An 11,614-nucleotide genomic window follows, 5' to 3' on the forward strand; every position below is an offset into this window, starting at 1 on the left:
TGCTGCCACCGTTCTGCCGCAGGTAGTGGGGTTCGCTCCTTCCTGTGGGAAGCACCTACGGCCGAGAGCGGGAATCCCTTCCCCACTCAAAAACCCACTGGGTGCGGACGGCGCCACCTCCCGGAAGTCAGCCGGAGAACCCCACTCTCCGCAAATCGCTTAATAACAGCTATCGTCGACTGTGATCCTAACCTGGGCCTCCTGCCTCCCAGGCAGTACCCTTTTCCGCCTGGCGCTGCCTCCCTGACTCGAGTGGGGATGGGGAGCACCTTGCACATTTCAGAGGATCCTCTGGGCCTGCAGGGAGAAGAGCCATCAGGCAGGTCTCAGCTCCCCAAGGTCTCTGCCACTTCCTTTCTGCCTGTAGCCCTAATCTGGCTGCAGCCTCGACGCCTTCCCTGAGCCTGGCACCCTGTTAGCCCAGAGTGTTGTGGTAACTGGCCCCGGTTCACAGAGGGCATCATGCTTCTGGGTCGTGAGTGGACGCTGATATCTTGAGTCTCCTTCCTCGATACCCCCGCGATGAGGGGTACCCCCACAATGACCATGCAGGGAGTACCGGCTGAGGGGCATGTGGCAACATAGGAATGGTGAGACCCAGGTGGTGGGGGCAGTAGGACCCTCTCAGGTGTTGGGAACAGCATAATGTACCCATGCTGGGCAGCACGGTCAGCACCCTACAGCCCACTGGAAGGCTGACTGGCTGTCAGTGAGTAGACAAGGAGGGCCTGGTCCTAGATGGGGCATGGAACCCAAGCCCAGGGGAGGCAGATGGCTGCAGGCACCCACCGCATGCACAGGTGGCACAGGCTCTTCCCAGCTGAGTCCCCTGACCTGCTCCCAGGTGAAGTGTGAAGTCTGGCAAATATACGGTGTCTTTCCCCCACTGCCCCACCCCCCCCAACTGTTGAAGTTCAGGAAGCCTCAGTGCATTAAAGAAGAAATGTTTTTAATTGTTCTGCTCCTGCCCCCTCCCCAGGGGAGTCCTGGCACTGCTCAGGGGGCTCACTGCTCTTGCTTTCCCCTGGGATGTCAAGGACACCTTGACCTCCTCTATGTCACAGCCCATGTGTTTCTCTGATGCCACCGCCAAAAGATCTAGTGCCCCCTGGCGCCACTGGGAAAGGCAGGCCGGAGGGGCCAGAGGCAGCTGAGTATGCACCAGGCCACAGGGCTGTGGGGCATGCAGCCGATTGTGCAGCTTCAGGTGGATGTGCTGAGTGAAGCGACTCCAGCAGATCCTGCATTGGAAGGGCCGGGCCCCCGAGTGCAGGCGCAGGTGGGTCTTGAGGTTGCTGGAGCTGCTGAAGCACTTGTGGCACACCTGATGGGAACAGGCACTGGCATCAGCTTTGTCTTCTGGGCTGGCTCAGGTGTTCTGCTCCCTCTCCGCATCTTGGAAATACCCATAACCCACCTCTCTTTCCCTCCAGGCCTGGAAGCTTTTCCAGTGATTTCTCCCTGGGACCCACAGTATCTAGCACATTAGAACCAGGCTGACTTGGGTTAGTGTCCTTCTTTTACTCCATGTGTGACCTTGTAAAAGTAACTTTTCCTCTTTCCGCCTTTCTCTCCTCATTGGTAACGTTGGTAATTAATACCTAGCTTCATTGATACGGTGGACTGAATGAGATAATCATGTAGAACTCTTAAGTGTGAAACTGCAGCTTCAGTGGATGTAATTAACATTTACTGGGGGCTGCTACATACCTGCAATTGGTTTCACCTAGTCTTCCCCAGGACTCTGGGGAAGCATGACTAAGTACTAGCACAACTCCTGTATTATAGTAAGAAAGCAGAGGCCGGGCGCGGTGGCTCAAGCCTGTAATCCCAGCACTTTGGGAGGCCGAGGCGGGTGGATCACAAGGTCGAGAGATCGAGACCAACCTGGTCAACATGGTGAAACCCCGTCTCTACTAAAAATACAAAAAATTAGCTGGGCATGGTGGCGCGTGCCTATAATCCCAGCTACTCAGGAGGCTGAGGCAGGAGAATTGCCTGAACCCAGGAGGCGGAGGTTGCGGTGAGCCGAGATCGTGCCATTGCACTCCAGCCTGGGTAACAAGAGCAAAACTCCGTCTCAAAAAAAAAAAAAAAAAAAAAAGAAAGCAGAGGTTCAGAGGAGTGAAGCCACTAGCCAAAGGTCACACAGAAAGTTAGAAGGAGAGCTGGGGGCCGGGCGCGGTGGCTCAAGCCTGTAATCCCAGCACTTTGGGAGGCCGAGGCGGGTGGATCACAAGGTCGAGAGATCGAGACCATCCTGGTCAACATGGTGAAACCCCGTCTCTACTAAAAATACAAAAAATTAGCTGGGCATGGTGGCGCGTACCTGTAATCCCAGCTACTCAGGAGGCTGAGGCAGGAGAATTGCCTGAACCCAGGAGGCGGAGGTTGCGGTGAGCCGAGATCGCGCCATTGCACTCCAGCCTGGGTAACAGGAGTGAAACTCCGTCTCAAAAAAAAAAAAAAAAACAAAACAAAAAACAAAAAAAAAAAAAAAAAGAAGGAGAGCTGGGATTTGAACACAGGTGGCCTGACTCTGCAGCCCAGACTCCATCCACTTTCATTTCTGCCCCTGTAAAATGGGAAAGAACCCTTACCCTTTTGACTTCCCAAGGGATGTGGCCAGCTCACGGAATGTGAAAGCTAACATCGATCTAATGGTTTTTCTACTTGGATACTCTGGGTACACTATAGCATTAACTCCTCCAACAACTCTGGGAGGTAGATAATGGGTATCCACTCTCCATGACTCCCAACTTCTTCTTCTTCCTCTTTTTTTTTTTTTTTGAGACAGAGTCTCACTCTGTCACTCAGACTGGAGTGCATTGGAGCCGTCTCGGCTCAGTGCAACCTCTGCTTCCTGGATTCAGGCAATTCTCCTGCCTCAGCCTCCCGAGTAGCTGGGACTACAGGCATGCACCACCATGCCCAGCTAATTTTTTTGTATTTTTTAGTAGAGACAGGGTTTCACGGGGTTAGCCAGGATGATCTCAATCTCCTGACCTTGTGATCCACCCACCTTGTCCTCCCAAAGTGCTGGGATTACAAGCATGAGCCACCGCGTCCTGCCGACCCCCAGCTTCATTGTTCTCTCCCCAGAGACATACATCTCAATTCCCTCCTCCAGGCCCTTGGAGTGACCTTCGGTATTACCCATTCCAAGCTGAGGGATCATTTTTAATTTTCACCACCCTTCCCATCTCCACTTGGTCAGGAGGACGGGGGAATGGAGGCTGCAGGTGCCATCCTTCCAAGGGCCTAAAACTCCTCATCAGCCTATAGGAGTACAGGGCAGGGAGAGGAGGATCTCACCGGGCACTTGTGGGGCCGCTCCCCAGTGTGCACCAGGTGGTGCTTCTGCAGGTGGGCAAGCTGGGTGAAGCTCTTCTGGCATAAGGCACACTGGAATGGGCGCTCCCCGCTGTGCACACGCAGGTGGACCTGAGTCAGACATGGGAGAAAGGCTGCCAAGTGCCCAGCACCCCCAGCAGGGCCTGAGGTCCTCTCTGAAACTCTGCCCACTTCCCTTATTGGCATCCAGGCCTCTCAATCCCTCTCCCTCCCTGTCATCTCCCTCAGGGCCCATCATCCCCAGGATACTTCTACTCTTTCTGCTGCCCTGTAGGGGAGATGGCAGTGGTCAGAAGGCCAGGTAAAAGGCACCCCAGGTGTATTGTGGAGCACTGCTATGCAAAATGTGGTCCACAGACCAGCAGCACTGGTATCACACTTTGCGAGCATGTTAGAAATGCAGGTTCTCAGGCCCGGCCCCAGACCTGCTGAATAAAAAACTCTGGGAGGGCTGGGCACACGCTCATGGCTGTAATCCAGCACTTTGGGAGGCTGAGGAGGGAGAATCACTGGAGCCCAAGAGTTCAGTACCAGCCCAAGAAACACAGTGGGACCCCTTCTGTACAAAAAATTTAAAAATTCACCAGGTGTGGTGGTATATGCCTGTGGTCCCAGCTACTGGGGAGGATGAGGTGGGAGAATCCCTTAACCCCAGGAGTTTGAGACAAGCGTGGGCAACAGAATGAGACCCCATATGAAAAAATAAATAAAAATAAAAAATAACACTGCGGCTGGGAGCTACTCTGGAGGTTGAGGTGGGAGGATCGCAAAAACTCTTGGAATCTGCATCTTTACTAGCTCTCCAGGTGGTCTAAGGCTCATGGAAGTTTAAGAACTCCTGCCCTGCAGGATCCAGTAGGGCTTTTCCCTGTAACCACAAAGTGCCCTCAACTTCAGCGCCAGCCAGCAAGTGCCCAACTTCCGGCCTTTGCTAACGCACTGTGATGCTCCCCTGGGCGCCCCCTGCTGGGCGATGCGTATGGTGAGGCCAATCGCATCGGGATTTGTGGGAATCCCATTTGAAAAAGGTTGGCCATCAGACTGTGGTCTAGACTCACCAAAATCCACCCGTTCCCTCATCCGACTGCCCAAAAAAATAAATAAGAAGCTTAAGTGGGAGTCCAGAAAGGATGGTTGTCCAGGAAAGGGCTTTCTTTGCTCAGAGCAAATGTCGAGAGACTAAACCTAACACTACCATTAAATCGGGGTAATCTTAGGCAAACGCTGCCCATTAAAAGCCTCAGTCTCCCCATTTTTTTTTAAGATGGAGTCTTGCTGTGTCGCCCAGGCTGAAGTGAGTTGCGTGATCTCGGCTCACTACAACCTCTGCCTCCCGGGTTCAAGCCATTCTCCTGCCTCGGCCTCCCAAGTAGCTGGGACCACAGGTGCATGCCACTACACCCAGCTAATTTTTGTAATTTTAGTAGAGAGGGGGTTTCACCATGTTGGCCAGGCTGGTCTCGAATTCCTGACCTCGTGATCCACCCGCCTCAGCCTCCTAGAGTGCTGGGATTATAGGCGTGAGCCACCATGCCAGCCAGTCTCCCCATTTTAATCTAAATGAGATGATCTCATAGGCAGTGGCGAGGACTTTGGTGGCCATCTTATCCTATGTCTCCACCCAAATGAACCATCCCAGGTCACTAGGCCCTAGAGGCTACCCAGGAATGCCTTCTAGCTTTGAGGTCCTTGCTTCTAGAATCAGTTGTATGGGGGGCCCTGAAGGACATCGAAGGGAGCAGCAGAGGCCAGGAGGCAGATACCTTGAGATTGGAGAGCTGCCCAAAGCTCTTGCCACATACGTTGCAGTCGTACAGGATTTTGCCATTCTCCTTTTTCAGCGGGTAAGGCAGGGCTGCAGCACCTGTCCGGGAACGCACAGGGGCCTGCCTTGCTGGAGATGCCATGCCACCACGCTTCAGGCCTGGGGAGTCGGTTGGGGCAGCTCCAGTGCCTTGATTTCGGGCCTGGGAAGGTAGGGCTTGGCCAGAGGCTTGGAAGGCCCCTGGGTAAGAAAGCAGGGTCTTCCACACAGCGCTGTGGTGCCCAGCCTCATTGACCATCATCATCAGGCTAGGCATAGCCATGGTGGGGTAGGAGGTGTCTTGGGGCAGCATGAGGAGGTGGGGACATTGGTCAGAAGGTAGGGCTCCATAAGTGACCAGGTAGGGTGGAGGCAGGAGAAGTGGGTATGGAGAGTAGAAGGTTTGGAGGCAGAATGGGAGCTCCCTGGAGATGGAGGTGGCAGGGGAGCAGGGGCAGAAAGCCAAGGGTCTGGAGCTCTTTTTATTCTGCAGTGGTGGTGGGGAAGAGCTGTCATGAGGCAAGAAGGCTTGGCAGGGGTCCCCCTCGCCAGCTCTTTCTGGCTGTTTTCCCATCTTGTCCTTATTCCATGGGTGCTTGACAGTGAGTTTCTTATCATCGGTGGATCTGGTATGCAGCCCTGGTGGCTGGTGTTCTAAGCAGGAAAAGAAAGGTGGTTAGAGCCCCACAGTCTGGGATGAAGTTCTGTTCCCCATCAAACCGCCCCCCCCCATCAAACCTGCCCAGCTCGGGACTGAGAAAGACCTCCAGCCTGCAAGCCTGCTAGCATTTCTGCAGTGCCGAATAATTTCAGGGGGAGAAAACAGTTCAAGGTCCCTATTAGACACCCAGGTTGAGAAATCAGGTGGGCAGATGGATAAATTGGGTTGTAGTTTAAAGGAAAGGTCTGATTAGCCGGGCAAAGTGGTGGACACCTGTAATCCCAGCTTTTTGGGAGGCTGAGGCAGGAGAATCACTTGAACCCAGGAGGCAGAAGTTGCAATTAGCCAAGATCTGGCATTGCACTCCAGCCTGGGCAACAGAGCAAGACTGTCTCAAAAAAAAAAAAAAGGAGTCTGAGCTGGAGACATAAATCTGGGTGCCCTGGGTACAGATAAGATCACACAAGGGTGAGACTAGATATGCTGCGTCCAAAATAGCAGCCACTGGACATGTGACTTGATTTACATTAATTAAAATTATTCTAATAAAAAATGGGCCAGGCGCAGTGGCTTATGCCTGTAATCCCAGCACTTTGGGAGGCCAAGGCAGGCGGATCATGAGGTCAGGAGATTGAGAACATCCTGGCCAACATGGTGAAACCCTGTCTCTACTAAAAATACAAAAATTAGTTGGGTGTGGTGGTGCATGCCTGTAATCCCAGCTACTTGGGAGGCTGAGGCAGGAGAATTGCTTCAAGTCAGGAGGTGGAGTTTGCCGTGAGCCAAGATCATGCCACTGACTCCAGCCTGGCAACAGAGCGAGACTCCGTCTCAAAAAAAAGAAAAATTATAATAAAAGATGAAGTTCGTCAGTTGTACCCGTCACATTTACAGTGCTCAGCAGATATGATATTGGACAGCACCAGTATAGAATGTTCCCATTGTTGCAGGGAGTTCGGCCAAACAGTGGTATTCTAGATAGATAAAGAGTACTAAAATGAAAAACCTATTAAAAAGTAAACTGTCAGCCAGGTGCAGTGGCTCATGCATGTAATCACAGTGCTTTAGGAGACTGAGGCAGGAGAATTGCTTAAGCCCAGGAATTTGAGACCAGCCTGGGCAACAAAGCAAGACCCCATCTCTACAAAAAAATAAGAAACTTAGCCGGGTGTTTGTGGCACATGTCTATGGTAGTCCCAACTACTCAGGAGGCTGAGGAGACAGGATCGCTTGAGCCCAGGAGTTGGAGGCTGCAGTGAGGTGTGGTTGTGTCATTTCGCTCCAGCCTATCTCAAAAAAAAAAGCAAGTTATCTTCTGCTTGGATCCTTATTTAGTTACTCAATCAACCTCACTGAGCTGTTTCACTCTGTGCTCTGTGCTGGCGTCCTAGAAATAAAGGACACAGCAGGAGAGTCCGTGCCCTCCAGGAGGTCATCATCACATAAGGAAGTGGTGTGTTACAACAAACCTAGAACACAGGTATAGCTGAGAGCCCACTCTTGCGGATGAAGAAACCAGACCTCGGTCTTGTGCCCAGGTCCACAGAAACAGAAAGGGCAGAACCAGAACTCCAACCCCAATTCTCTGACTCCCAGCTCAGTGCTCTTCTAAGATGCCTAACGGGCTGGGCATGGTGGCTCACGTCTATAATCCCAGCATTTTGGGTGCCTAAGGTGGGTGAATCACCTGAGGTTAGGAGTTCAAGACCACCCTGGCCAACATGGCAAAACCCTGTCTTTACTAAAAAGACAAAAATTAGCTGGGCATGGTGGTGATATGCCTGTTATCTCAGCTACTCTGAGGGGGTGAGGCAGGAGAATCACTTGAACCCGGGAGGCAGAGGTTGCAGTGACCTGAGATCACGCCATTGCACTCCAGCCTGGGCAACAGAGTGAGACTCCATCTCAAAACAACACCACCACCAAACAAATAAACAAACAAAAACCTCTCTAGGCAGACAAACCACCATCCTAACCCCCATGACCTTGGCTATGCCTACATCACCTCCCACACACATGCCTGAGAAGCCAGTGTTCAGCTCCCCTGGCTCAGGTACCACCACTCGAAAGCCTCCTGCACCCTCAGGTCAGAACTCCAAGGCCAAAATACAGAAGTAAAGTGTGCCTAAGGCTCTGTCTTCATCAGAGACACTGAGTCCTCTCCACTACCCATCCCCACACCTAGCAGTGCCCCCCACCTCCAGCCTCTGCCAGGTGCAGGTGCAGCCCTGTGCCCTGGGCTTACTCATGCTCAAGGCGTCCTCTTGGAGGCCCTGCAGGGCTGTGCTCAGGGGTGCTGGCTGTGGGGTGCACGGGTTCAGGTCCAGGTCCTGTAGACAGGCCAGCAGGGCAGACCTGCCTAGTGCCAGCGGTAAGGGACACGGCCAGCTGGCACAGGGTGGGCCATGAGCATCCACTGTGTCTGGAAGTGGTCTGCAGGCTGAGAAGACCTGGAGGGCAGGGGCAAGGGGCTTGGGGGCTGGTGACTGGGATTCCATGGGTCCCTTAGATGGCTCCCACCCCTATTTTGGTTTCCAAAGGGAAGAATAAGCGAAAACAGCCACCATACTCCATATCTGTCACTCAAACGCGTCTCCTTCCCTTATCCAAAGTTCTCTTCCCCCAGGATTTTCCCACTCACTGCAAGATTGTCCTCCTCCTGTCCCCAGGAGCCTCTCTAGCCCTCTTCTCACTCCCTGCCCCGACCCCATGCACCTCTGATCACCCTGGTCCCCAGTGTATCTCAGACCATCACTGTAATTTGAATGCACCAAGGTGAACCCAAAGAAAATCCCCATTGGAGACTATAAACTCCACAAGACGGCCCTGAGCCCCTGCTTACTAAGGTCCAAGGCCATGATCATAGCAGACAAGCCTGTTGCATAAGGCTTATTCTTATTCCCCACAGGAGAGTCTGGGCCACCTGAGGCATGGGGAGAGGGTCCCTGGCTCCTCAAGAGAACATCCCTATGATGTGCCTGGGCTAGGGAGTGCTCAGGACTAGGGAGGAGGTCTACGTCCCTTCAGACATTCCCCTTCTTCCTCCTAATGTCATCTCCTACCACAAGCAGACTACCCACAAAGGTAAAGCTGGGATTCTACCTTACCTGGTCACCTTGGAAGAGCTGGAAGTCCAGGCTGGGGGATAGGAAGCCCTCTGTACCTCCCAGGGCCTTGGGCTTGTGGCAACAACCCAATTATGCAGCTGGTTCTTCCTTCATGTCCCCATTACCTGCTGGGAAGACAGGTGAGTTACAGGTAAGCTGTGAAGGTCCTCCAAATAAGAGTCTGAGTTCCAGGACTGGCTGTCCCATTAATGTGCTGTGTGACCACAAGCTATTCACTTCCCTTCCTGGCCTCAGTTTCCCTATCTGCAAAATGGGAAGGTTGGACTAGTTGATGTGTAAGGATTCTCTGTGTTGACATTGAGAAGCCATTGATGCTCTCCTGAGAGGTGTGCGAAGATTAAATAGAGATCAGGTGCGGTGGCTCAAGCCTGTAATCCCAGCACTTTGGGATGCTGAGGTGGGAGGATCTTTTGAGGTCAGGAGTTCCCGACCAGACTGGGCAACATAGTGAGACCCCCATCTCTACAAAATAAAATATGGCAGGAGTGGTGGCTCACGCCTGTAATCCCAGAACTTTGGGAATCCGAGGTGGTTGGATCACGTGAGGTCAGGAATTCAAGAGCAGCCCAGGCAACATGGTGAAACCCTATCTCTACTAAAAATACAAAATTAAGCCAGGCTTGGTGGCTCACACCTGTAATCCCAGCACTTTGGGAGGCCAAGGTCGGAGGATCACTAGGTCAAGAGATCGAGACTATCCTGGCCAACATGGTGAAAACCCGTCTCTACTAAAAATACAAAAATTAGCCAGGTGTGATGGTGTGCACCTGTGTTCCCAGCTACTCGGGAGGCTGAGGCAGAAGAATCACTTGAACCGAGGAGGCAGAAGTTACAGTGAGCCGAGATTGTGCCACTGCACTCCAGCCTGACGGCAGAGCAAGACTCTGTCTCAAAAAAGAAAAACAAAATTAGCTGGGTGTGGTAGTGCACGCCTGTAATCTCAGCTACCCAGGAGGCCAATGCACAGGAATTGCTTGAACCCGGGGGGTGGAGGTTGCAGTGAGCCAAGATCGTGCCACTGCACTCCAGCCTGGGCAACAGAGTGAGACTCCATCTCAAAAAAAAAAAAAAAATGGGAGGCCCAGGCAAGTGAATCACCTGAGGACTGGAGTTTGAGACCAGCCTGGCCAACATGGTGAAACCCCGTCTCTACTAAAAATACAACAATTAGCTGAGCATGGTGGCTCACACCTGTAATCCCAGCTACTCAGGAGGCTGAGGCACAAGAATTGCTTGAACCTGGGAGGTAGACATTGCAGTGAGCCAAGATCTCGCCACTGCACTCTAGCCTGCAACAGAGTAAGACTCAGTCTCAAAAATAAATAAATAAATAAGCTGGTCCGAAGGTAGTGAGTTATCTCAATTGATTGTTCACAGTCAGTTACAGATTGAACTCCTTGTTCTACTCTTTCCCCCCTTCTCACTACTACACTTGACTAGTCTTTAAAAAAAATTTTTAAGTAAAAAAAAAATTAAATGCAAAAAATAAATAAGCTGAGTGTAGTAGCCTGTGCCTGTGGTCCCAGCTACTCATGAGGCTGAGGCAGGAAGATTGCTTGAGCCTGGAAGGTTGTGGCTGCAGTAAGCTGAGATCACACCACTACACTCTAGCCTGGGCAATGACAGAGCAAGACCCCGTCTCAATCAATCAACCAATCAATGGAGGTTAGCCAATCAGAGGTGAGGAGCAGAGCCGTCTTGAGAGAAGAAAGGAAGGTCCTCATGGAGGTTACTTCCACGTGAGTGCAGAGATCCGAGGGAACGTTCCAGTTTCTTCAGGACTGCAGAGAAGCCACCCACTCTGTGCTGAGAAGGGTCCCTGACTCTACCAACCAGAGGCTCCCCCACCATGGGGAACATTGCAAACTCGCGCACCCAGATGGCTCTCCTGGACAGCTGAGGACACCAGTGTCCTGTCACCCAGGCTGGCCGGCTCAACGCTCTCACCTGGAATAAAGCCTGAGTGAGTGGACCAAGACCCCAGATGCCCGACTGGCCCAACAGAAAGACAGGAGTGCCCAGCAGTCGGCTCACGCAGCACAGGCTTCTCTGCCATCTTCCACGTGAGGCCACACAGCACAGGGATCACCCCAACCCAGTGAATGCCCTAACATCCCTTCCCCGTCCCCCCAGGGATCACCCTTTGAACCCCAAACACCCCTCAGACCCTAAAACCCTCACTCCAGTGTCTCAGCCCTCCAAAACCCCTTCTTTCCCTCTTTCCTCACTCCTCCCAATGCTGCTTCAGGTCTCAAAGCAAATACCGTGGCCCCCGAAGGGCCGCTGGCTGTGGGGCTCTCCACTGGCGCTGCAGCAGTGCTCCTGGCTGGGAAGGAAGGAGGTGGGCAGCCAGGCAACAGCTGCCTGTGGCTGAGGCCCCGGTGGGAGTGAGAGATGGCAGGAAGGTGTTACATTTGAAGTTGCCACAGATAGGAAGTGGGGGCAGGCAGGCCTGGGGGCCCTGCAAGGCCTGACAAGGGGGTACTAACCGCTCAGCTTTGCCTACCTGTGGCAACTCTGGAGGACAACCTTCTGGTGTGGATTGCAATGAACTGGGGCTACTGGAATTTCAGGATGTGTATGTGAGGAGGTGGGAGGCTGTTATTTCTGTTCTCTAATAACCCAGATGGCTGGGCAGAAGGACAGAGTAGGGTTCAAAGGCTGGAC

The 11,614-nt window shown here is 52.7% G+C and overlaps 1 protein-coding gene across 5 annotated transcripts; it reads right to left on the reverse strand.

Moving 5' to 3' along the window:
- Positions 1-936: 936 nt before the first annotated feature.
- Positions 937-11,321, reverse strand: ZNF683 (zinc finger protein 683). Of its 5 annotated transcripts, none has more exons than XM_074380316.1 (6): positions 11,212-11,321; positions 8,927-9,054; positions 8,065-8,269; positions 5,118-5,812; positions 3,316-3,444; positions 937-1,324 (listed from the first exon to the last, which is right to left on the reverse strand). In XM_074380316.1, the coding sequence occupies exons 3-6, from the start codon at positions 8,066-8,068 to the stop codon at positions 950-952; spliced, it is 1,203 nt and encodes a 400-aa protein (XP_074236417.1). In that variant the 5' UTR covers positions 8,069-8,269; positions 8,927-9,054; positions 11,212-11,321; the 3' UTR covers positions 937-949. The 5 variants fall into 5 exon arrangements, with proteins under 5 accessions (XP_074236417.1, XP_074236418.1, XP_074236416.1 ...); XM_074380317.1 differs by lacking the exon at positions 11,212-11,321 and adding an exon at positions 10,823-11,132 and having other exon boundaries at positions 8,927-9,051; XM_074380315.1 differs by lacking the exon at positions 11,212-11,321 and adding an exon at positions 10,823-11,132.
- Positions 11,322-11,614: the final 293 nt, after the last annotated feature.

Source organism: Saimiri boliviensis, chromosome 11 (assembly GCF_048565385.1).
Source record: "Saimiri boliviensis isolate mSaiBol1 chromosome 11, mSaiBol1.pri, whole genome shotgun sequence".
Taxonomy (NCBI): domain Eukaryota; kingdom Metazoa; phylum Chordata; class Mammalia; order Primates; family Cebidae; genus Saimiri; species Saimiri boliviensis.